The 27,480-nt window shown below is 34.0% G+C and overlaps 2 protein-coding genes across 6 annotated transcripts in view; both read right to left on the reverse strand.

The window, feature by feature from the left end:
* Positions 1 to 27,480, reverse strand: part of LOC126908544 (protein SEC13 homolog) — a 91,627-nt gene that overhangs the window by 20,230 nt on the left and 43,917 nt on the right. The window contains exon 1 of one of the 4 annotated variants that reach the window (XR_007704785.1): positions 1,525 to 1,543. The exons of the other annotated variants lie outside the window; for them this stretch is intronic. The gene's annotated coding sequence lies outside the window, so the exon portion shown is untranslated. Of the gene's footprint in view, positions 1 to 1,524; positions 1,544 to 27,480 lie in introns of those variants that run through there. 4 annotated transcript variants of the gene reach the window in all.
* LOC126908532 (protein krueppel-like) lies at positions 6,301 to 18,090 on the reverse strand. Of its 2 annotated transcripts, none has more exons than XM_050690696.1 (2): positions 17,993 to 18,090; positions 6,301 to 7,812 (listed from the first exon to the last, which is right to left on the reverse strand). In XM_050690696.1, exons 1-2 carry the CDS (start codon positions 18,021 to 18,023, stop codon positions 6,587 to 6,589), a joined length of 1,257 nt encoding a protein of 418 aa, XP_050546653.1. In that variant the 5' UTR covers positions 18,024 to 18,090; the 3' UTR covers positions 6,301 to 6,586. The 2 variants fall into 2 exon arrangements, with proteins under 2 accessions (XP_050546653.1, XP_050546652.1); XM_050690695.1 differs by lacking the exon at positions 17,993 to 18,090 and adding an exon at positions 9,127 to 9,548.

Below are 27,480 nucleotides of genomic sequence, written 5' to 3' on the forward strand. Positions count from 1 at the left end.
TCAAAGTTGTTTGAAAACGTCAACAATTGAATAACAATATCTTTATTAGACACGTCATGTTTTGCAAACGACATGAAATATTTCAGTGTGCGCATTACTCACTAGTGTCGTTATCCGTTTGTCATGCACCAGATTGCACAGTTATCTTTGTACTATATTTGTACAACCTTTTGCAGGGTAAGTAATATATATTTTTATTGCGGTGCTTTACGGACATCATAACGACAGAAAGGATCGAGTGCAGCAGAGAGTAGACAGTTGACATTAAGTGCTTTGGAGTATACTTATGCAATACATATTTAATATGATATAAATGGTATTGAAAGGATGAAATGAAAAAACTATTAAAAAGTTTGTTTTATTTGAGATTTAATTGTAAAATAAGTGATTGTAACGAACAAAATGAGTTGTGAACTTTAAAAATTGTATTTAAAATATTCATTTTTACTTTTAGTAAATTACAAGAGTTGATGAATGATTTTATGTAATTCATGCGTATTACCTAGTTAATTTACAAACAACATTAATTAAATTTTAATGCTTAGAACTCGTGTTGTTTTCTCATAGCTTCTGTCACGGATGTAATAATTTTAACTTAATGAGTACACAATGGGTAATTATTTAAATATTAATGACAACTTTTTTCTATGTTACCATTTATGAAAGTTTAAAAACAAAAAACTATAAAAGTGTGTAAAACACGGGGTAGTGGCCAATAAATACAGGGATTTGATAGCCATGTACATATACAAGTATACAATTTTGGTTAACCGCTGAACGGTTTATGTTAGACATGAATGTTGAGTGTATAGTTTTTGAACGTGTTCAGCTCATGTGTAAACTATTGTTTACAATGAATTTAAAATAAATAATTATTGTTTTCTTCGAACCTAATCTCGAATTGCATTGTACTTTAAAATACAAAGAATTGTACGTTGAAATACAAATGTGATCAGGATATGTATAATTAATCAATAAAATTCCTATTTAGAAGCTTCTACGCGATATTTGTACACTGTCAAATATTGAACGATCATGAGGCACATGAACAGAATTGTTCAGAAATTGTAAATCTAGAATGTCTTCGAGTAAACGCGGCAATTGAAGAATCAAGTAAATACACGTCAAAGACAAAAATAATAAAGAATCGATATATTTTTATAGATGCGCAGTCGGAATTGAGATTTGGTTTTTATACAGTTTGCAATTAAAAATTTTATAGCCGAAAGTTGCCATTTAATGAAGTCGAGGGCTTAATCCGATTTGAAAGTACCTATTAACATTTAATAAACATTCGACCGAGTTATGTGGTAGAAGAATGTAATAGCACCACCGCCAACCACAGTGAAGGGTTTTGCTGAATTGACAAGACTTTATACGACTATTGAAGGGTGGAGGGATGACGTAATTTAAATGTTCGTGGTAGTTACTATATTGATTGACTAAATTGTACTTGGATATGTGCCATGGCTTTCTACGGCGACAAGTCGCCATTTAGTTTAACCTCTACAAAGACTTACGAACATTATAATTGTCGGACAATCGGCGCGATATTGGCCTCAGTTCATTCTTCGTGTCTTCTCTTTCGTCTCTTGACGACATAATAAAACTGTTGGTCTTGAGAATCGGGTGGCAGTTGTCGGAACGGTGCCGGCGGTGTTTAAAAAACAACAGATCAATAAAAGTGGAAGTTATTGTTGATTTTTTTTTTTTTGCTTTCCTCTCTCCTCATGGCCGACGTTGCGGTGCTTTCTCCGTTCACTCTCTTGGCCGTCGTTTGTTTAATAAGAAAAGTTCGTAATTTCCGCGCGATTGTGTGTGTCCTTCCGCGAGCTGTTACTATAGTAACGTCGTCGTTCCTCGGCGGATTCACCCTTTTATATTTCCTCCCCGTTCTACACCTCCTCCTTCGACCTCCAAGGGGTTTTCGTTCCTATACTATTTTATTTTTTACACTAACACACAATCGTCCGCGTGTCTCTCGGTGCAGCAGTATTTACCGACTGACGTTAGAGTCTCTGGTAAAAAAAAAACCGCGCTCGTGAGGGTGACTGCGTGGGCAGAGGGAATGAACTAAAAAAAAAAGGGTGACCGTCGTCGGACAGGAGTGTAGCGAAAAAAAATTACGCGATCGATAAGTATACTGTGTTGTTTTTATATAACCCTCTTTTTTGGCTCCGTGTAATTTATAATTATTGTCTTTTCCTATGCAGCGGCTATATTTATGACCATAGGAAAAAAACGGAAATTTAAACGGTTATTTATAACGAACAATAGGGGGTTAGGTCTTTTTTTTTTGTTCTAATAACGTATGGGCTCATCACGCGACTGTATTATTATTGTTTATGAGTGTGTATTAAAAAAAAAAGTATCAGCTATATTAAAGAGTCCAGGCATAATTAGACTCGATAAAGTCCGCGTGACTATTACTTAGCTTACTAATAAACACATTAAACGCAAGGGGTTTTAAATAATTTATTTTTTAATGTAGTTAAAATTGAAAGGATTATTATATTAATTAAGTTCTTCTAGAACGCATATAATCGATGTAATTTTCTCCAGTTTTGTGTAGAATAAATGGAGAAATTTTATTATAAACATTGTTATTCGTATGTTGAATTAGAATGAACAAATAAAAGTCGTAATAAGATTTGTAAAAATTACATTGGCTCGTACAAATCTGAAGACAAATTAGTGCAGACAATGGATGGCGAGGAAAAAACATTTTGAAGACCTGACGTTTTACGCTGTGTGTATACAAAAAAAAAAAAAAGCGTGTTTGGGTTTGTTCATGTGTGCGAGTGTGCATAGTTTATTCACCCACGAGTTGAGAGAGGAGTGGGCTTCTTACTTCCCCTTAAAACGCGGGTAGTGCGAGTGCTTTCTTCCCTTGTTCCGTACGAACCTGAAACCGCTTAACCGCAGTTAGTCACATCCGGTTAACGTGTGTCGCAAATATAATATTTAAATGTACGTAATGCACAGCAACAATCGTTTTGACTAAGTGGTGTACATAAACATTTACTGTATCGTTTCACATGTCGAACGCTGTAGAAAAGTACATGATCCTGCTGGCACTTAACGACCGCATTACGAATGCCGCAGTCGAGTTAAATTTATGTCGGCATAACGTTACAAATTTCAAATAGGATAAGCCGACTTAAAAAATAATTTCACTGTTGTCATGGTCATGGTTCTTTAATGGTATCCGTCGTGTAAACGAGCCAAAAACGTGTCGAGTTGTTATAGTTAGAGCACAGCCGAGTGTGTACCACACGGGTAAACTGTGACTATGACAATGATGTGTGTCGCATCTTCCGCGATTATGTATTTTTAGATTACAAATTCAAGTGCGGGGCGGCGATGAACGAGTAACGACGATCCGCATGATGTGCTCAGTGTGTTACTAGGACAAGGACGGGTTTGGCAGCAAAAACACGGTCGGCTAAACATTTTGATATTCATTCGATAAGAATTAGCCGTTCGAAAACCGCCTCCAAAAAAATGCAACTGTTCAAATAGTCGCCCGTTGGCTCGTCAGATATAAATTTTTACAAAAACACATCGTTTAGCCTTTTCACCCTGTTCTCAATGCGTTTTTTTTTTTTTCAAAACGGGACGTCTATTATTTTTGCAATTGAATGGGTAAAAAAATAGTTTTTATCGAAAAAACGGGTTCTGATACGGTTTGCGATGCGTTTTCCCCGTGAATTCGTAAAATAATATAATATGTACAGTTGCACTGAGCGTCTCTGTGTGTATATAATAACTGCAAATACGTACGTGGTCTGTAGCCGCCCACCTTTTGCCCCGAGGACTCGCCGTCGGCTATGCGAGAGGAGGGCGTACGGCGAGGGGTAACGATTCAGCACATGGCCCACTTCAACAACTGAGCCATCAGAGACAACAGAGCACACTATACGTTTCCTGGTTTGGGGTAAAAAGTATTTCTGTTGATGAAAAAAAAAAAAAACCCTTTATTACTCTTTCAATTGTCGTGTGCCCAAAATGTATCACAAAGCATTTCACGTTTCAGGAAACGGGTTTTTAGCAAAAAAAGTCTATTTTCCTACGGTCTCCCCTAAAATAAAAAAAAAAAATTGATATAAAGGGGTTGATTAACTCCGGTTAATCCGCAACAAAGGGTTGCTGCCTATTGAGTGAATACCTTCTATTTTATTGTTATTATTATTTTTTTAGTTGGTACGTGTCACCACCGACGGAGTTTCCTCATTCGTGAAATGGTTACAAATCATTTAAGAGGTAACCGTTTCCTATGATACAAGTCTGAACGCGTGTGCCGTATATAATATACGGAAACGTTTTTGTCGCGCTACGTGGTGACAATAATAATAATAATTTTTCAACCGTTTTTCATTTTTTTTTTTCCTATGTAGTTAAACACACTAGATTTACTTTTACCCTTCCACGAGTCTGAAAATATATTGCGTTTTAAACGACGGCCACCACAAGCCGGTCATGAAGCACTTGCGACCGCGAACGACTGCGACGTTTATATGACACGTCATAATTTATTATGGACAATAAAAATAAAAAACAAACACCACTAGAAAAAACACAAATCGCCATCAATTTAGTACCGTCTTGCGGTGTTTAATTAAATACCAAAACCGAAACTATTTCAAACTGTTATGATTTTGACGTAGTTTGTTCAACTTTGTAATTAATGATTTCTTAGAGTTTATTTTTAACTAATAGGATCCTAATTTGATAACATTAAAAAAAAAAACTTCCAACAATAAAACAATATCGGAATCCAATGAGTAAATATTTTATGTGCACGTCGAAAATACACGCAGACACAATAAAAATATTGTATTTTTATGCGCTTGATGAAAAAAACCATTTTTTGGCTTGTACCTGCTGCGAAAAGGTCATCATACTACCCACTCATTGCAAACACAACCATAGAACATAACGGGTTTTCAATATATATATTTATTAATTTGGCAAAGGAACCGTTCTTCGAAGAGGGGTTATTCGGTTTGTTTGAACCCTCTTCGAGTTTTTTTACTTTTCATCTATTTTTTTGCAACGCATTAACCCATTTTGGATTTCTTTGGTTTTTCCATTAAAAAATAAAAAAATAGTCCCGTACGTGAATCTTCCAAAGAGGAACATATGCTCGCGATGTAACGGCACATTTTTTTTTACAAAAAGGATAAAGGTAGGCCGTAGAAATTCGAGATTTTTATTCTACGGCGACGTGTAACACATATACATTTATATATAGGTCATAATCCACGACTCACGGGATGTCAGTTAGGTTTATACATAGACAAAAAGGAAGTGTTATATTTTTAAAGACTTGAGCACTTTTATTCAGACCATAACTCAAAATACTTCAACAATTAAATAATAATAATAATAATAATAGTTAATAATAATGATAATAATTATATACCTTAGTAAATTTCTAAGATGGCACAAATATTATTGACAACCGATTAAATAATAATAATAATAATATTGATGCGAGTAATAATAAAAATAATATGTATATAACGTTAAATACTTTCAAAATATTTCAATATTAGGTAATAGAAAAATGAATATGATTATTTTGACATTTAAAGCGGTTTTTTTTCACTTAATAAAAAATACAAATCATACCAAAAAAAAATCAATATCAACAAAGTGCCACAGAGTTAAATGAATAAATATAGCTATATATATATATATACATATATATATTTAAATAATGTATTACTTAATAGGGCAACATTCAACACTATAAACGCTGTGCCCCACAAAATTCAGTCTTAACTTTACGACAATTTGTACAACACGTCAATACAATTACTATTATTATTATTACATAAGATCAATGGCGATATAGAGGTAAACGAATAAATAATATCTTACTTGATATAATAGAATATATTAGTTATATTAAATTGTTATAAATATAGGAGTAAAAAAAGTTGGGCTAGAAAAAAACAATGATATCACATACGCACTTGTACTTTACATAACAAAATGGGAATGTTATTGAAACAGGAAAAAAAAATATATATATATATTTATATATATATATATACTTAAATACATTATTAAAATTACTATTTACAAATTTACAAACACAGAATTTTGTATTCAATCACACCCGTCCCAGTTTCGTGCTGGTGAAATTCCTAGCACCAAATTAACATTTAAAATAAAATACATTGTACAGATGACACAGTTAAAGTATGGGGGCGAAACAACACATTAATTGAAAAAAAAACTGTTAAATTACATTAAAAAAAAATATACATACATTTAATATATATATATATATATATGTAAGCCTATATAGAATATAATAGCTGTACAGGTTTTATTTTATATATTCATTTTTAAATGTATTGCACGAATTGTTTTGATTAACGTCTGACAAAGTAAAATAATAATAAAAAAAGAAAAACTAAATTTAACCGACGAAAAATTAATGTTGAGCTGACAAATAGTTTTTTCTTTTTTTGTTAATTTAAAACACACACATACACACACCAAGTCGAGCTGAGATAAATAAATGGCGTGGAGATCCTTTTTTAATAAATTAATAGGTTGTCTTGAGAGCTAGCTATTTACAAGTTAGATCGATAGCCAAGTCCATAGGTTGATCCGCTCTGGCCATATCGACCATCATGGATTCCCGCTTGATATCCACAACGGCGACCGACCTTGATTTGATAGACAAGTCTTCTGGTTCGGTCTGTTCCGGCAATTGGAACTGGCTCAATTTGACATCGGTCTGTTCCGGTAACAGGAACTGGCTGAACTTGGATTCGGCACGTTCCGGTGACTGGAATCGGGCGATGAACTGCAGATAGTGATACTGTTCGATCGGAGAGGGCGTCGGCGGAGACCCGGCCGGAGGTTGCAGCATATACGCGGCTTGTGGCTGGGGCGGCGGTGATGACCAGTAGTTGCACGGAACGGTATTCTGTGGCGATGGAGGAGGCGAGCCATGAGCGGCCGGCGACCAAGGGGTCGACGTGGATGGTTCAGTCTGTTCAGGCAAAATTGTCGTGGCTTCCTTGTTGGCGCCTCTTCTTCGTTTCTGCGCTGGTTTGACGTCGGTCACGCCGCGAGGCTTGTTGTTTTCCTTATGCTGCCGTTTGTGTTCCTTTAACTCGGCGGCTGATTCGAAGTAAGCGACACAGTATTCGCAAGGATGTGAACTTTCACCGGTGTGCGTCTTGAGATGACGCCGCAAATTAGCCACTTGAACGAAAAACCGGTTACAGTGCGGACACCAAAACGGTTTTTCGCCGGTGTGCAGGCGGACATGAGTTTTGAGATGATGGTCGCGGGTAAAACACTTCTGGCACACGGAACACACAAACGGCTTTTCACCGGTATGGGTCCGTTCGTGATTCTGTAGCACGTGTTTGTAGCCAAACTCTTTTCCGCATACTGTGCACTTGAACGGTCGGGTCTGCCGTTGACGGGAAGACGCCGTAGACGGTGGATTGGACGACGACGTGGATGAAGCGACAGAAGACGTCTCGTCGTCTACGGCTGGAGCGGCAGAAGCTGCTGGCGGTTGATTGTTGTTTCTTCGGTCCAGCCAGTCTGGGTGCAGGTCGAATACTTGCCGCATGATCTGTAGAAGGACAACGTCTGTGGTAGTGGGTGCCGTTGCCTCCCGTTGCTGAAGTTGTGGTCCGCAATTGTCTTTTAACCGGTGGTACGCGTCCACAAACAACGAACGCAATTCTTGTTCGTCTCTGGGCAAATGGCCAAGGTTGTATCGTTCCAAAAGTGCGTTCAACACTATATGAACTTGATCATCATTTACACTTCCTGTAAACATGAAAAAAAAAAAAACATTCTCATTATTGCTACTAGGAAAAAAACAGGGATTTTCTATGTATTATCAACGTTTTAACTTTCAACGTTTACAAATAACAAGGCAATTTATAAAATTAATTAATTAATAACAGTGATAATAGGGAGACGGTAGTTTCCATTTTCTTGGCTGCTTTACGCAAACGATATTTAAATAATTTAATCGCATTACATCAGTTATATCTGTAGGACATATAATTGATGAAATACAGTTAAAAGGATAACAATAATAACTTATCGAGGAAGTTGTATCATATTTCAGTAAATTAATAAAAATATAATTAACCGATAACAACAAAATTGAATAACATTTAACTATTTAATATAATTCACGTAGATTGTATTTACTATTAAAAATGAATTCAATAAAAACATAGTAAAAAGTTGCAAAAAATATTATTCATTGCAATACATATTGATATTTACACAATAATGTAATATCAAAAACATAGCTATTTATCAATTTCAAATGCAGTTGTAAACAAAACAGTAACAGCAATATAATTAGGTGTAAAGTTTAAGACAATTTTGCATATTAATCGGAAGGTTTAAAAAAGACCAAAGGATGGGATGTTGACATAAATTAAAAGAACCTAATAGACCTACGATTCTCGGCAAAGGTTTTCCATGATAATGCGACATTGTAAAATCAACGTGATGTTTGCACTACCATAACAATAATGATAATGGACTTGATTATTTTTTTTTGTTCACCTGACCTTTTTCTACGGATGTTTAGAAATTACATTATTAGTTATACTATTATGATACCGAGAAGGCACACATATATTTTGGTAGGCACGGGTTCGTTATCAGAAAATGTAACGTAGAAACACCGAGAAGACTCTTTTATCGTTCACGGCCATACTTTAGGTAAATCATATTTGTCTAAATATAAACCGTTCGGCCGACGCCGTTGTCAATAATACACGCACGACGTTTCCGGTTGAAACACCACCTTTTACCTGTTAAAAAGTGATAATTTCTGTTGTTCATTTACAAACGGCTAGTATAGTGCAGAAAAAATGATTTTACACCGAACAAAAAACGCTGGTCAACCGTCGCGATAGTGTCATAACGGTAATTAACTTTATCGCGTAGGGGTTTTACGGTCATATTTTTAGATGAAGAAAACATTGAACATATTAATGAGAATGTCGACTTTATTATCAATTAGTACGAAAGTAAAACTCTACGGACGACGTTACTCTACAAACAAATTTCGTCGGATAAAAACTGTAAACAATTGTGAATTTATGAGAACTGTACCTTTAATGTCCACGTCCATGTCCGTCGTGGATGTCATGAACGGCTCCCGGTCGGGCTTTGGGGTCCCTAGAACGGGCGCCATCAGACTTTCATATAACACCATATATTACGCCACGTCGACCGTGGAAGAAGCGACAAATGAATCGCACGGCCGTTCGAGCAAAACAATTTCACCGATGGCACGTCGGTTGCAGCAGCGAACGATCGGGTGATTGAGAGTGCAAGTAAAAAAAAAAAACGGCAACACAAACGCGGACACAAAGCGAACGATATTGAAAACGACAATGTTTGTGTTGACGCGTTTTCGTCGCGTGTTGAATAACACTTGATGTTTTCCGCGTGATACGTAAGACAACAACAACTACTGGTGAGACAGCCACGACATCACTGACAACGCACACGGATGACACTGAGATGTAGAGTGGTGTTCGTTTTGCCGGATTTTTTGGAAACCGGCTCGTCTACAATGGGTGGGCGGGCGGCGGCGAGGGGTCCGGCGTGTTAGCCCCGCCTAATTCGTTCCCACCACCGCCGGACACCGACAAATGGGGTGGAAGTAGGGAAGTAACTACACGCGGCTGATCCGCGTCGATTTTCCCTACGGTTCTACGACGCTTTTTTTTCTCTTTTTCGCAAGACTTATTATTATTTTTTTAACTACCGGTCTTCCGTTCTTTCCAGTAACTATTACACCGTGTTACACTAAGCCAATTATGATCGTGCACAAAAGCACACCGTGTCTCGGACACTATTGTTTTCTCGTAACGTCCTTGTTATTTTTTGATTAACCCAAAATTTCCCAATGTATCTTGTTAGCGCGATGATTATTTGTCGGCCATTATAAAATTGTTCTTTGTAGTGTGTAAAGCTATTTAATTAGGCGATAACTAGATAATCGTGAAAAGATTTCTGCACAACGCTTTAGGATTGTCAAAAAGGATAGGAAAAAAGCTTTACAATATTAATTATAACCCAGCCTTCTCCCGCCGTTAAAATTAGACCATTGTCGAAAATAAACTCGGAGAGCAGTACCATTGTTAGAGGGCAATAATATTTAAGTAATTTTTCGTTGACCAAGTTTCCAGTACCGCCTTTTTTACCGCGTCAAAAATTTAATCGAGTCCCTGTTGTGGAATTACTATCGGTTAGACTTTGATAGAATTTCAATGATTATAATTGTATTTTTGTGCCGAGATTTACGCGGAGTACTCAACTGTTGAAGGAAACATAATTTTTTCGTGACAATTAACAAACTTAGAACTCCATAACAAACTGAAGTTGTATAAAACTCGAAAATATACTTACGAGTATATTTATTTGTTGTCCGATTGGCAGGATAGTAGACTGGATTTGACATTCTATTTAAAATGTCGATTTATTAGCACCTTTGGCAAGCATATCGGATGTATCTGTGTAGCCTATATGAATTACTGATTATGTACCTTAAAGAAAACAGTATCGGTATACGGGCAAAATACTGGACGTTGTGTTTCTACCTGTTTTGTATGACTTCTGTATTCAGTTAAATAATAAATCGAGAGTTGCAAAAATACTGGTACGCATCTAACAGGATTAGATGATGTTACGGCGACAGTGTACGGCAGGTATCCGGAAAATAATATTGTAAATTATTATACCGAAGCCTTTGCAGAAAAAGAGAATGAGGAATTTCATGAATAGATGACATTAATAGGTAGCGCGACAACCTTAAGACCATTAGCGTTACCCATTTCAAACACTTCTTAAAAAAAAGGCTGTTGACAACGTGACAAGGAAGTCTTGCATATACCAGGAAACAGTTTTTTCATTCTTATTGAATAATCTCTACAAATTCAACGCGTAGGTCTTTTTTTTATACACGAAAAAAATGTCTTTTCTCAACGGATAGATTTCTCCAGAAATTTTAAAAACTGACCTTTTTGTTTTTATTCAAAAGGGGCAAGAACATGTTTTTCAATCATCAACGATGTTGTATTTACATAACATTTTAAACATTTAACTACTGAAAATGATTATTTATTGCTTACGAAAGCTGACGTATAAAAGTTGTAACTTATTTTTTAAGTAAAAATATTTTAATCAACGAATGTATCTTTTCTTATTTCTTAATATTTTAAAGCTAAATCAAACGAGTTTATATCATTTTTGAATTTAAATGCTTCCAAAGTAATTACTTTAATTGAATTTATTTTTACTACAACTTTATTATCTTGTCACGTGTATACGTAGAGATAAACCCTATGTTTATACATAAATACAAATATACACGTGACATGTGTTCATGTTATTAATTATTGTTAAAAATATGCTTTTATACTTTCAATAAATATTGAAGTTAATCAATATTTCAAAAATGTAATTTAAATAATAATATATAATAGAGTATTATAATTATGGGTACTAATATTGCTTATGTTAATTTTGTATTAGTTTTTAATTATTTTAACTAATATAATCACTCAACTAATTATCCTACTAAGTCTAACTATTTTTGTAATTAATTTTCACATTAATAATTATGTAATTTTCGTGTGTATAGTATAAAATGCAAAACTTCACTACGACTCTCAGAGTATTAACCATTATAATGTCAATTATACAATATTTTATGTCTATAAATTTACTAATAATAAGTGATATTAGGGTTTTACAGGGTATACCTTCCCGTTAGAACGCATCTAATAATTAATATAATAATAATATAGGAAATAGTAAAAGATACTGTTATTAAACTCATTTAATACTCTTGAATCAAATCAAAATCAATTTTAATAATCGAATAAATCATAATAGTAGCTAAAAAGATGTTTTTTTTATCACTTGAACGACACGTCATACTAAAGTCATCATAAAATTTTTTTATTACTGTTTGATCTGTGAAAAGTTACAGATATAAGCGAGTAGAAAAGTGGATATAACAATCTAATACATATTGTATTACATGGCATTGTTTACTCATTTAACGATGGAAAGTTAAACTATAAAAGAAATAGCTTTGAAAGTGATAATCAATAAGTTTTTCTTATGTTGCAAAAAATTAAAGTGGGCTGCTGTTAAATTTTTTTTAAGATTTATTTTAAAACAGCCTTTTGAAAGTTTTTTTTCATAACGATAAATTACTTTTATTTGTTTTATGCGTAATCGGTTTTAGTTTTGAAAAATGTGTTAAATAAAAACTGAAGATCTGATTACCATTGTAAATTTTATAATTTTAAATTCTACATTTTATGTGCTCCTATTATATAAATTGAATTTTCGTGTCATAACGTGGCAATTATTTTAAACGGGTAAATTATGGTAACCATTCAATAGGTGTGATACAAAACAATGTAAAATAAAGTGTTTAATAAAATTTATAACATCATGTATACATTGAATTAATCTTAAAATAAAAAATATATTTTAAATATTTGCCACAAATGATTAATTCTTATTATAGATTTATATTAATTAGTCAAATTTTTGTTAATTTCAAAGAAATGTATCTTTTACATTAGCAAATTAATAAAATCAATACTTTTGATTTTATAGATAAAAATAAAATTGTATTAATGAAATATGTTAAGAATAATTTAATTTTAGTGCTTACTTTTTTTTTTTCTTTAAAAAGTTGTTTTATAAAAATTGATAAATCATATTTGTAGTATTTACACTGTTTATTTATTCAACTTATTATTATAAATATTTATTAACAGAGAAATATGACAGCGGTTTTACTGATGACTCATGTCGCGCATTTTTAACATTTTTGAAAATTGCGTTGACCGTGAAAAAATATATTGAAATTATCGACAAAATCGAACTTTTTGCAGAGTTAACGCATCGTTTGTACAAAAAAAATAATAATCTTAGGTAGAGCATACGATATATGAACAAGTTCAATTCTTTTTCATATCATTTGGTTTTGTTCAGGGTCAACACTTTGATTTGGGTCTGCGCAAGAGTACCAAGGCGGTAAAAAAGAACCCGAAAAAAATGAATTGCCATTTGTTGTAAAAAAAAAACTATGTCAAAATAATAGTACGTTATCGTAAACAATAATGTAATGTTGCAAACAAAAAGGTCCGTCAATATAACTGTAAATCATTCATAAAAGAATTGTATACTCGGTCTATATAGTTATATGGATTACATGTTTTTTATTCGAGAATTCCGGTTATACATGGGTTTTAATTCCGATAGATCATTAGTCCATCTCCACAGGAAGTAAGTGAAAATTTCTGCAGCGTTGAAAATAAGAGAAAAAAGGTAAAATAGTGAGAAAAAAAAAAGGTCAATGCGATGCCAATTCGAATTCGGTGTACGAAAAAACATCAGGGCAAGACCACACAACGAACCGCAAGAGTCATCGCACATCATCATCATTGTGTTAAATATAATTCTTTAGAAGTGATCTTTTTTTTTAACATGTAAAAATATACAATGAGGAAGACGCACGTATAACAACGTACGGTTCTTTTTTTTATAATAGACCTGACAACGGGTGTGTTGCGAGTGGTGTTTGCGTTCCACGTTGTGTAAACACTTACACGAATATAATACTGTTTGAACGCACGTTATAACTTAAAACGTGTACAAAGCCAAACTTTGTTTGGAATTATTTCGTTTTGAAACCTTAACTTTTGGCTGGTTAAAATCACATGACGGTCATGTATGTGTTGTTCTACTGTGTGGTGGTGGTGGTGTTGGGTCGGTTGGGAAGTCGCGCAAAGGTATTCTGGGCATACAGTAATAGATAAATGCATCACGTGTTGGATATTTGATAGCCAATAGACTTACGCCGGGAAACTTTACACGGGCAAACCTTTACCGCGTATAAGCCGAATTGTGCGTGACTCGTGTACAAAAAATAACACATTACCGATGTTAACGATTCAATTAACGTGTACTTGGAAAATTAAAAACAACAATGTCTAGATTACCTTGGCTGAAGAGTTGGGCGCACAGTTTTCTGAAACCAATCGATGAATACGCGAACGTTTTCAATGGCCGATAATGTTAGTAGTTGAATAAAATGCGGAATTTAAAAACAATTATCGATTTTCCGAGTAAAACGGATTTTTTCTTCTGCCTATGCAGAGCTACTCGATGACCAACGACACTAAGATTTACAACGGCAATGAATAATCATTTTCGTTCAATAAAATTCAGATAAATTTTATCTTAATTCTAAAGAAGGAGTAGTAGACCGATGCCTACTACGTTTCTCAATATTTGTATAATAGGCAACTACGAAAATACAATGAATTTTATTAGTCTTACAAACACGATTACAAGTAGATTATTTTTCATGATTGTTTTTAAATCAATTAAAATTCAATTAGGAGGCATTTCTACTACAGTCGGATAACGTCCGGTAGTGTAATTTATTTTTAATTTTTGTTCGGGGTCCAGTGTTCATTTCACACATAAACGCGAATATTGTAAGTCATCTCTGGTCGACGTACCATTAGGTTTTTACTTGGAGTTTCAATTTAGGTTACGGTCAGTGAGGATGTCTCTCCGCGTTCAGCGGTCACTCCACAGTCAGGTCAATGACTACCTGCATAATATTTTGGTTCATTTTGTTCATGATTCAAAATACTTGTGTCACTTTTCAGCATAACATCTAGCCAAATGTTGTGAAATAATGTTTTTTTTTTATAATATTCAGCTTCTGTTGAAGGTAGCAAAAGATTCGCTTTTCACGTCTAAGAGGTCGGTGTGATAATATCATTTACCTAACATATTTGTGTTTACTTTGAATATCAGACTCTTTATCACGGAGCAGTTCGTGGATAGGTCAAGACAAATTTTAAACGATTAAAGTGTTCATGAGCTCGCCTTGTGTTATTGATAAAACAAAAAATCAAGTAATAGGCAAACACGACAAAATCATACACAGCGAGCAAATAACACTAAGTAAATGAATGTATTTGATCTTGATCGAAAGAATTTCATATTTTATATGTATTTTTTTATTAACTAACATACAGGGTGCCGGAAACAAAGCAGATTTAACCGTACAGCTTTGAATAAAAAGTCTATGCGTTTTAATAAGTCGTTATGAGCTTATAGTCAACGCCTCTTTATTTGTCATAAAAAAGTTTGGTACCATAAAACGCTTTAAACTTAAATCATAAAAAAGATTCTTCTTAGTTCATAATTCACATAATCAATGCTTAAATTATATATAATTTTGTTCCTTTTTATTTTATCCAAAGTATTTAATGATTGCGGTGTATAAATAAATAAGTTTAAATAATAATATTATTAATTGACATAAAAGACAATCTTAAAGTTGGGTTTTTGCTAAGTTCAGGTTTATTGTTCTTCGAAAATTCAAAGTAATGTTAAACTAGTTGACATGTTAAGACTCTATTAGCAAGTATCACTTGAAAATTTTACGCGAATTTTGTGTTAAATTAATTACACTATAATTACCACACGGTGTATTTTCATTCTCCGAGTATTACTTATCATACTGAATACATTACATTTAAATTCACTCTCGAAATTGCAGTTAGATTTGAACGTCATTATCAGGGCAACTACGCAAACATTATTAAAAAAATTGCACTCGCTATTATTAATAAATAAACTAAAAATAGCTACATGCAAATGGAAATTAAGAAACTTTAAATGGCAACCGACTTAAAATATATATTTAATTTATCTTTTAAGTGGTTTTAAATGTNATTGCACTCGCTATTATTAATAAATAAACTAAAAATAGCTACATGCAAATGGAAATTAAGAAACTTTAAATGGCAACCGACTTGAAATATTGTTTTAAAATATACATTCAATTTATCTTTTAAGTGGTTTTAAATGTAATTAGTATTTTTACTGTTGATTAGTAAAGTTTAAGTTAAGCTCCGTATTCGGAATTGGACTAGGATTACAAAAGTAATTAATTCGAGTCGGAGTGGGATGGTTAGAACTCTATTGGCATTTAAATNTAAAGTTTAAGTTAAGCTCCGTATTCGGAATTGGACTAGGATTACAAAAGTAATTAATTCGAGTCGGAGTGGGATGGTTAGAATTCTATTGGCATTTAAATCACACAGTTGCTTTACGAAAAACAACAACAACAATAATAATAATATTGACATTTTAGTTACGCTAACACGCTTCTAGTCTAAACTGATAGAACAATAATTAACAAAAACAGGGGTAGTAAATGTATCACCAAGGATTGTAATTTTTTCGAAATAAAGTGCTTTATTATATTTTTCTCAGTGTTGTAATTCCAATGAATCTCCGAACGATTAGGTCTGAGTTGCATGCGGCACACAATATAGTCTAGTTGACACTTGCTAAATTTGACTTGAGGCAACAATAATGTGTGAATAGTAGACGAGATTTATGAATGAAATAGTTCCTACTGGCTTTAGGTTTGGGTCGTAGAGATATTATGCGAAGGCGCTGGGTGGTGTAATCATCGAATGTGTTCTTACATTATCTTTTTCTAGCCAAAAATCAAACGTGTTATAAATCACGAGGTTCGTATTATACTATACCTAATTTCACGTAGCGCGCGTCTTTAATCATACCCGAACCACACGGGATTTTTTGGGTATTTGGTGAACGAGAGAGAAAAGGCAAAAAAAATCCTTAACCTAAATTCACATTTTTATTCATTCAAAGTCCACTGATGAAAAACACGTGCAAAAAGTCTATAGCAACGGGTGGTTGACCGTCGCGTCACGTTAACCTCTCGGCGGATGGCAAGTGGAAATTTTTTTTCCCCGTCCCGATACAGTTAGGCGTCGCAGGACGTTGTCAGGCTGTACAGGACCTATGCGAGTCTATTGAAGCGATTTTGCATTCAACCGATTTCTAGGAACGAGGACTTGTGCAAAATGCTCATAAAAAATTGTATTTGTCTTTTTTTTGTTGTCCTCAGTCCGGTTGGATACATATGGTGTCTATAGTTTCCGGATAAGTTAAAAAATACGCGGATAATGGACGCGGTGGTGACGGTTCGGACCGGGACATATTTTCATTCAGTTAGAAAACTGATGTCATTCAACAAGTTCATTATTAAAGACGTTGTGTACTACTACAAATACGTTAAAGGTATTTTTGTGTAAAAATATATTAGCTCAGTTAAACAAACGAGCTAATATTTTTTACACGTTAAGCAAATAAACGAATTGGTAATATTATTATTATAATGAAGACATATTTAATTATTTACTAATGCGGTTTGAGTTTTTATCATCTCGGAAACATTTTTTGTTTCCGAAATACGTGCTGACCGAAATCGAATTCACAAATACAAGACGTAATGATGTGTAATAATAGCAAAAATCGCTATACCTCTTAACACAGTCGTAAAAACAAAAATGTTTATGTTCGAGTTATATGGAAAAACTTAAAGGGCTTCTGATATAATCGACCGTTGTATACGTCGATACCGTTATAGAAAATACCTTTCTTGTATTAATCATAACTGACTTGTTTACAATTTTTCATTACCTCAAATGAATTAATTAGTCATCAGTTCTCAGAACCTTTATGGCTTGAACATTATACCCTATACTATCGTGACAAAAGCAACTCAATAATAATAGGTCATTATTGGCTCTTCTGTTGAATATTCAATCGCAATGAAATGTTCAAAATTGTTTATGCTCATATTCAAAAAATTATTTTGAAATAATTAAAAAACGAGATTATAATGTTGGTTCTAGTGATAATATATTAAGAATGTATTAGACAAAAACGGTAAGACTATTCAGTATTTGGTTTTATCTTACGTTCAACTGGAAAATGACTAGATAAACATGTTTTTGTTTACAAACTGATATGTAAAACAAGTATCACATAATAATAAACTGATTGAACGATGATTTTACAAAGATACAATTATTAGGCTTACCTTTAACATTGTTCCATAAATTTAATAACATTTTTACTCGATTCTGTAAGTAATCAAAATTTCTTTGCTACTTTGTACATTTAAAAATAATATGCGTTTGCTACCGTAGAAATAATACATGGAAATGATTTTTTGTGAACTAAACACATATTTATTCAAGTTCATACGTCATACATTTTGTTTTCGACAAATAGTTGAAAACAACTCAGGTAGGATGTGAAGGGTGATCAATTTTTTTACAAGAAGTACCAAAAATAATACGGCGAATTGTTTGCAGCATGTGTAACTCATCTATGACCCATAAACATTATTTGAAATGTTTACATGAATAATGAATCTCATAAAATACTCTCAAATATGTAAATGTGACCTAGGACAACGTGACCATCTGACAAAGGGTTCAGAGCAAACGCGCATCATTAAAAAGTTATACGAGTATAAGCGATCGATCAACATAATTGTTATATATTTTTTTTTTTTTGGCCATAAACTATCCATTCACAATCATATGTATTGGACTGCTCTTGGACGCTTTGTTGTTGTGGCGCCTATAGCCTATTTGGGGTCTTGTTTTATTTTTGTGGAACGGGTAAACTTTTTCAAAGTCAGAATTTTATTGAGATTTAAATCGGCAGTTCCGATATTATAACCCGTTATTTACAATAACTGTACAATTAATTCAATAAATCTTGATTAACTTCGTAGTAAGACTATTAAGTTGGCAGCCCAAGCGCACTCGGTCCAACGTAAGATTTTTATTCCTTGGTGGCCAACTTGTCCGGTTAATGTTCATGTTTATGTGTTTTTGAAATACATAAAATTGCAACGAGTTTCTAATGAAAACCGAATATCGTTCAATTTCGATGGAGTTAACATTATTAGCAAGGATACGGGTTCTTTACTGACAAATAAATTATTGTCTGTTGGATGTATTGTAACATTGTGTGCCGTATAAATAATACAGTAAATTATTGTACTGTATCATAGCGGTATTGACCATTTCAAAACGTTTAAACGGTCAATGTTTGTTATGCGACGTCCGTACGCGCTGTAAACATAAATCAACATAATGACTTCAAAGTTTGAAAAGATTCACCGTCGGGGAGGTACTGCGCAGATGGTCAGAAGTATCCAACACTGTTATTGTCAACGAAGAAAAGGCGCCCGAGTTCATCTATTGCGTTTCACAAAACAATTAACGCTTTTAAAAGATTATAGGACGCGAACAGCATATAATACATTTTTTTCGTTTTAAGTTTTTAAAATGTACGTAGATGTTTCAATAATCTAGTATTGCGTGCGAGTGCTCAAACTCTCTCTCTAAACACTGTGTCATTCAATGTTAATTTTTATTCGAATACGAGAATCGGTCGACCGGCTGGACATCTTTGAATAATAGGGTGTGCGAAAAAAATCAAAGCAGCTGCGTTTTTGTGGGGACCCTTTTGCATATAAACACCGTTTTTTCCCCTTTTTCGATAGTTTTTTTTGTGTGTGCGTCAAAGGAATTATTCATAAAAATGTAAATTCGGTACTGCCGCTGGACGCCATCTTTTTTTTCTCCACGACAAAAAACCCCTTTTTATACCCAACGCATATTGCACATAATAACAAAGTATAAATAATTGAATCGGTTGCCCCCGACCACTTTCTATATACACTAACGAGGGCAAATAATAAAGGTTTTGCTTTCAACGGACTTTTTCCCTTTATAATATTTTTACCATCCAGTAAAATTTTCGTTACCGATGACTTTCCATTTTAATCAATCAACAAAGCGGGCGACGGTTGCAATTTTAATATCATTATGCATAAAAAGTTCATTTAGTCAGTGAGTTTTTAATACTCTCTTTATATATATATATATATTACATTTTAAGTTGGTTTTAAAGCGATTCAGCACTTGATAGTCCAAAAATAAAAGTTTACTTTTTTTTATTTAAAAAAGCCAACCTTAAAGTTGATAACGGAAGAGAGACTTTATAATTGAAAAAAAAAATCATAATAATAATAATAATAAATGGAATCTGTTGTATTTTTGTTTGCGTAAAATTGAATTAATTATTAATAAAAATTGTCATTATTGCGATTATTTTCTTCTATAGGCTTTTTTACATTGAATTGAAAAACGTTTTTCTCTACGATCGATGATGTTTAATTAAAAAACATAATAATAACAAAAAGGCACTCGGATGGTTTAAATTGATGATAATTAATTATAATAAATATGCCGAGATCAGCGTTTTCAAAGATATTTTCGGACATTTTATTAAAAATTATTATTAAAAGCGAGAAGTTCCGGTCTTTTTTTTTTTTGTATTTTCATTAAAACGTTTTAATTAAAACTCCGCAGAATGAAAATCAAGACACTTTAATTATTTCTCTTATCGTTTCTAAAGATATTAAATTAATGTTTTCATCAAAAAATAAGAATTAATATTTTTTTAGGAGTATCTGCAAATTTTTTTAAAGACCAGTTGACGTTGACATTAACGAGACGTGTAAGATATTTATTAGAAGAGTTTTTAAACATTTTCACTGTGACCCCTAAATTGGTTTAGGTGGGCTTCAATGGAAAAAAAAAATGTTTCATGTAAATATAATAAAATCTCGCGAAGAAGTGTATTAACGAGTAGCTCTTATTGATGTAGACGAGTTGCAGAAGTACCCCCCGTGTGTGTGAATTGGATTTATTTCCCTCTTTTGGTGAACAAATTTGCAAAAGCCCTCCGAAATATAAGTATACAACAAGGGACAAGCTTGTCGCTTGTCCAGAACCCGACAGANGAGTTGCAGAAGTACCCCCCGTGTGTGTGAATTGGATTTATTTCCCTCTTTTGGTGAACAAATTTGCAAAAGCCCTCCGAAATGTAAGTATACAACAAGGGACAAGCTTGTCGCTTGTCCAGAACCCGACAGAAAAAAAAAATGCAGATTTCTACAATATCATTATAATAATGGGAAAGTAATTTTTGCGGACGGTGTTTATTGTTACCGCTGCACCGGTTGCACGAGGTTTATGGTCCATCGATGAGCGATTTCCGGGTATGTTGGATTGCGTGAGAACTCCACTGGTGTACATACATAATATTGTGTACCTTCGACGGTAGCGGTCGGGTACCATTGGCATTTGTATTGATTGACGTGCCGGGGAACCCGAGTTTTTGCGCAAAAACAACTTCCTCGTCCGATTGTGTTTGTTATACACGGCCGAGTGGGGGCGAAAGGGCAGGCCAAGACGACCTAAGTCTGCCCTTTCAACATTATGCAACGGCGACAACACCTGCCGCGGGTCCACATTTATGCGTTTCGGGTAAACAGGAACACGGTCCGGGTTATTTTATTGTGCAAATATGCGTTTCGATTTCTTTTCAAATATTATACAACGGCTATGGAAAACGAAAGTACCACTGATGTGATCTTGTGTCATTGCATATTATGCAGACGAGCGACGCGAATTGCGCGGTTCCTCGAGAATATCCTTTTGTCGTTTCGCGGGAGATGTTCGAAGAACCCGCGGCCGGCGACATTGTATCGGATTTCACGTTGAGAATCGCTAAAAAAATAAGCGACGACAACACGGGGAAGTGATTAGGGTGGTGTGGCGCTATCACTCGATGTCCACAATAACTACCCAGTTTATTCTGAAATAAACGTACTCTCGCGCTGTACATTGGGGTGTTAATTTACCAATGTGTTAGTATCAGGTGCAAAGGGAATCGATAAGTGATAATTTCTGAGAAAACTATTGACGTCAAACATTAACGATTTCGTTCAAAATAATTGTAGTCTACCGAATTAAATGGCTAACAAGATTCTTTGAGCTTTTATTTGCTTAAGTGAAACATTTTCATTAGGCCGGCTCAGCACTCAAGTGGATTGTGTGTATTTAAAGGTTAAAAAAACATATAGCGATAACAACTGTGCGTATGAAACGGCAATTGTTCTCTTAATTGTAGCGAATTGTGTAAATTCAATTTCAAATGATTCAATGAAAACATTAAAAATGATTGTTCTAAAAACTTAACTTAATTCAGTTTATTTCTAATTGGTAAATAGATGTTCTTTAAACACTTTTTAGTACAACACATTACAAGATGATTGTCTGACACGTGTACACACGATTATATTTTTATGTATTCTTTGTTGTTTAACTTTAAAAATGTCAAGTGTTACGTTTTTATTACTATAAATAGTTTTGGGTTTGGTCTATTTTCGAGTATAGTGAAAACGTTCGGAGTTTATCGACTGGAAGGATTTTCCTAACAAAACCTACCCGAAATATGGGGGGAGATGGTACGGATCGAATAAAAAATTGTTATTTTGACACTCATAACGTGATGATGAAGGAGATCTTAAGATTTATTATGGCCTATATAGATTGACGATAAAAAAGTGATCATTTAATTAAGATCTATTATAAATTGAAGTGGTACTTTTTTTTAATAACTTTGAAAATTGAACAATTTAACTTTTATAGACTTTAAATTCATTTTAAATCAAACTAAAGGGAAATAATTAATGTGTAAAATATCAATTAATTGTTTGAATAATATGTCTGAACAATAACTTGGCAAGTTGATTTTTAAGAAAGAACAAACATCTTTTTTAATGTATGGCTTGTTGCCCTCTGGCATCTGATCTGAGAATCGATTTTAATGTTATTTACAGCTAATTTGACACTTATAGAATAGATGATATAGAGGAATGTCCAAATAATTAATTTTTAATAAAAATAAATGTTATTTATTTAATCAGTAATACTTGGGACTAAAATGTCCATAGAAATTATTTTATAAACGCATAAGTGCACAAAATTAAGACGTTATTGCATCAATAATAGATGGTAAAAGTGACAATATTGAAAAATCAAAAGGTGTTCGAATGCAGGATTGTAAGTGCCATGTGTTTTCAATACTTGCAACGTTCTTCGAGAGCACTATTTTCAATCGGATTCGGTATAAAGGAAAATACGAGAAGGGCGGTAGAGCACTGCCTGTGTTGCGGGTTAAAAAATGTGTTTTTTTCCTTTTAAATATTTTTATTTCGAAAATATTGTTCATCTGATTGGAAAAAAAAATACTAAGAACCGATTCATACATCCCTTTTTACCCTAACAATGGACACCAAGCATCGAAGATATACCCGTTTTGCGAATACCTTATTATTATTATTATTATTCACAAAAATGTCCGTCACACTTGAACGGTCCGATGTTGCATAAGAAAAAGTATAAATTGTATTGAGAAAAAAAAGCGTACACAATCTGGATCTAGATCACGCCTTTTTTTGCATTTTCTCACAATGAGAGCAGCAGCTGGCTCTTCAAAATTAAGCCAGATTTACATACAATCATTGTTATTCATAAAATGTCACAGCATTTTTATTTCGGGTATCACGGGGGGGATACTAATTTTTCCCCGCATTAACTACCCCGGAAGGGAACGTGCTCTGAAAAAATTTGTTCACAGTGTTGTTGGTGTGTATATACATTTTTTCCTCCAAAAATTATCAAATTCTCTCGGGCGAGAATGCAGTTGTGTGTATGTTTCTTTTTTTTTTATTCTGATTGTCAACATATTGTTCACCGGTTGACCCGACAACTAGTTTGACCCGATAAGGCATAACATCTGCGGTACACTGCCACTCTAGCATCGTGTAAGGTCCTTTTTTTGGACTTTGTTAACGTGTTTGGATTTCAATTTTTCTCTTTCGATTCTTTTCGAACGCCAGTGCGTACACATATTCCCTAGTCTCTAGAGGTAATTAAAGTGTCTAAAGTGATCAGCGATACGCTTCGTTTATACGATAGTCGTCCACGCGCTTGCATTATGTCGAGGGAGAGTTTGTCTATCGGAAAATAGTGGACAAGGAGAAGGAATGAAAAAGGAGAAGATTCATGATGGCAGCGTCCGGCTGGGGTTGAATATTGATTGCTAAGCGGATTGCTCATTGGTCGACGGGCGCGAAAGGGGTGCAAAAGCCGCCGGCCCTTCATTAGCGAGAATTCCTCCCTTATCCGTCTACCGCCAACGACACCAGAACCCTTTTAACTGATGAAACGATGGGCTTCTTTCCTGTTTCCACCCTTATGGTTTCTGTACATTCTGTACACGGACATACCAGCGCCACTCCGCAGCTCCCACGAACCCCCGCATATCCTTCGTGGTCGGCTCACTCCCCACAAAAACCGTCAGTTTCCACGATTCCGCCCGTATTTTTCGATCGCACCGACCGTCAGATATTAAACACAATGAGGGCTAAGGACTTGGGGGAGTGCATGTGCGTGTAGGGGACAACGAGTTAACAGCATTTCGGATGATTCACGATGCGTGTACGTGTACCAAGTCATATCACGAGGGAAGCAAAGGCAACGTTGCACTTGACCTTGTAGCATTTTAGGGTAGATGTGTATATAACATGACGTTGTAAAGCAGACGAAAGCAAAAGTCAAAGGCGCCATTTTCGTCAGGGACTAATTTACGGATGTTTCAGTAGAACTTCAAAAATGTTTTTATAAAAACTCGGTGTAAAAAATCTGTTGTATTTTTTTTTTATATATATTATTCGTATTAAATTCGTTGAATAAACAAAAGCTATTATTTGCTAGTCATATAATAATTAAATTATTTTGTTATTTATTTTGCTGATATTTTGATATTAATTATAAGATGGTTAAAAAGATTTATATATTTCGAAAATACCGTATTATAAATATGATAAAAAAAACTATCATATTAGTGAACTACTGAATATTTATAATGCACGAATTTTGATTAAATTATTTGATAAAAATTTGTATGATGTAAAAATTATTCCAATTCCAATTCTTGTAAAAATCTTAATATTGTATGTGATTTTTGAATTTTTACTTATTAAATAAATGTTATAATTATAGAAAAAAATAGATGTAAGTAGACTCATACGTTGACAACTCACCATGATATTCACTTTGTCTAACGTTATGTCTACTGTGTGCAACTTACAAGATCTACAGCTATTTAAAATGTGTTATTTTAATTAGGCATTGGGCGTAAAAAATAAAAACGCCGAGTAATAACCTATCAGATTCGAGATCTTACCACGTTCATTGAATGACTCGTCCCTCATCGTTTTAGATACACTCTTTTAAATCCGTTTTAAGGCATCATTACTTGTAAAGTATTCGTTGTACATGGCAAAGTGTTATAAAAAAAAAACTCAAAAGGGTGTGATCAAGAAACTGGTTAAACCACGTTTACCGGTTGTGATTGTTTACATTAGGAAATTCACTCAATGGGACCATATTGTTGTTGTGCGATAGCTAAGTAATAAAAAAATCAAACTCACTACACAATAATAATTGAGTACCTGCCGAACCCTTTTCCAACCCCTTTAGGCGCCCCATATAATGACTTATTAAACGGTGTTTGAACCCGACTACTTTTTTAAGGGTTCAGAGGTAACCGGGTTTTATATTATTATTATTATTATTTTATTTACACGCGTGTTTAATGAAGACTTGCGTCATCAGAAAAGGGTTTAAAAAATCAATTTAGTATGTCCCTTTTTTTTACACTCACTGCTTTGGCACGAGCCCGTTATCTGTTTAACTCGTCGTCGATATACCATAGATAGACAATCCGTGTATGGTGTGATAAAAAACTACACATTGTTATTTAGTATAATAATAAACTAAAGGGACACCTAAATTCCATCGCACGACAAAAAGCGCATATTATATTCGCGGACGTCAATCACACGGTTTGGTTTAACAAAAGGGTTCGCTATCATAACATGTCATCGCGGCCGTGTTTGTTGCTCTTGATGGCCTTTGTAGATCTAACGGGTCTTTTGTCCGACTCGCGAAGACTCGGGCGTAGTGTTTTGTACTATTAGCTGGGCGGCTGGCGCTGTCGGTGTCGCCGCCACGCGAAATTAGGTTAGGTTTATTTTCTTTAGCTTGGCGCACCTGTTGTGTGTATATTACACGACGTTGTCACAAAGGAAAATTCATTCTTCTCGTACATATTCTCGTAAATATCGCGTATGCGTTTCATTGTATTAAAGCGTATGTGTGTACCCCTTTTGAAAGATGTCCAAAACATGTTTTTGAGCTGTGCGATGAAGATAGCTGTGGCCATTGTTTGGGCTTTTGTGTGTGCACGACCATAATTGCTGATGTGTCAGCGTCGCCCATATAAGCTTCGCGAAAATAATAATGATAGTTTTCTTAAGTAAACATGTGCTCTCTCACTGAAATCTCTTCTGTGTACTGCAGCGTTATAATACACGTTTTGGAGATAATGATAACTCGTCCAGTTCAATAATTCTGAATTAAGCAAAATGCGTCCAAATACTTTCCATTAGATATTCTTTTATCACGGGGCTATTTAATGCTACACGTACGAGCACGTTGTTTATATACCATTAAAAATTTTGCGGGTGACCCGTTTTTGAAGTACAAACACTCGAAGAACAAATAAAAATAATAATTTCATACAAATGATTTTCATTGGCATTTTGTTCGCCATAGACTTCCGAAGAAAATTAATAATAATTGAATTTTATGAAACGTCCAAAATAGATAAAACAACTATTAATTTTGTGTATCATTCATTTGAAAATTGTCCTACCAGTTAAATATTTTGTTTACTTCTCGAAAGCAGAACGATTCGAATGTCATTTATTTCAAATTAAGTTAGTAATATAACTAGGCGATTATGTTGATGGTTAAAAAACACAAATAACGGTCATAGTTTAGTAATTAGTTTAATAAACGTTTCAAATACTGTTTTTAGCACGTAATGGATTCCAAAATTCAACTTTATTTTTTTCTATTGATAATTACCACTGTACAAATATTTTTTTTTGGTATTTATTTGGTTGGCATAATGAACAATTAACGTTAAAAGCATTAACAATTGTGTTTACCATTCCTGAAAAAATATATAGGATTCAAGTTTATATGGGAAATTAGAAAATTAGAGATGCATTATTAATATCAACAATGATATTTTGGAAAAGTCTTCAACAATGTGTGAGGTACTTTGCCCTTTTGTTTTCCAAAAAAGAAAAATTGATGCTTGTTAAACAGTCTGACATCGGTGCGTTTCTGATTCGTTTCGGTTGGTCTTTTTTTTTTTATGATTTTTCGGTTCGTTTGTATATACGATGTATCTACGATACGAGTGATACGTTTACGATATCAATTTTTGTTGAGAGATATATTGAAAAAAATACAAAACCCGGTAGAATTCGGCGAATCAAAAGGCATGTGAGAAAACCCTTCGTTAGTGCGCAAAGACATATTACAACCCCTGATGGTCGTCCCTAGTGCATGCGATGGCCGTTGCTGTAATTAAAGGGCTAATGCTGTAATATCACATAAATGTATATATATATATTTAGTGGCAGCACCACCTCTGAGCGTATGTACTGTGCTATGGTGTAAACTACTACGTTTCGCTCGGCTGTGTGCGACCTCCCGTCGTGGCACTTGGAGTTGC

The sequence above is a fragment of the Daktulosphaira vitifoliae genome, unplaced genomic scaffold, assembly GCF_025091365.1.
Source record: "Daktulosphaira vitifoliae isolate Bord-2020 unplaced genomic scaffold, ASM2509136v1 Scaffold_5, whole genome shotgun sequence".
In the NCBI taxonomy this organism is placed as follows: domain Eukaryota; kingdom Metazoa; phylum Arthropoda; class Insecta; order Hemiptera; family Phylloxeridae; genus Daktulosphaira; species Daktulosphaira vitifoliae.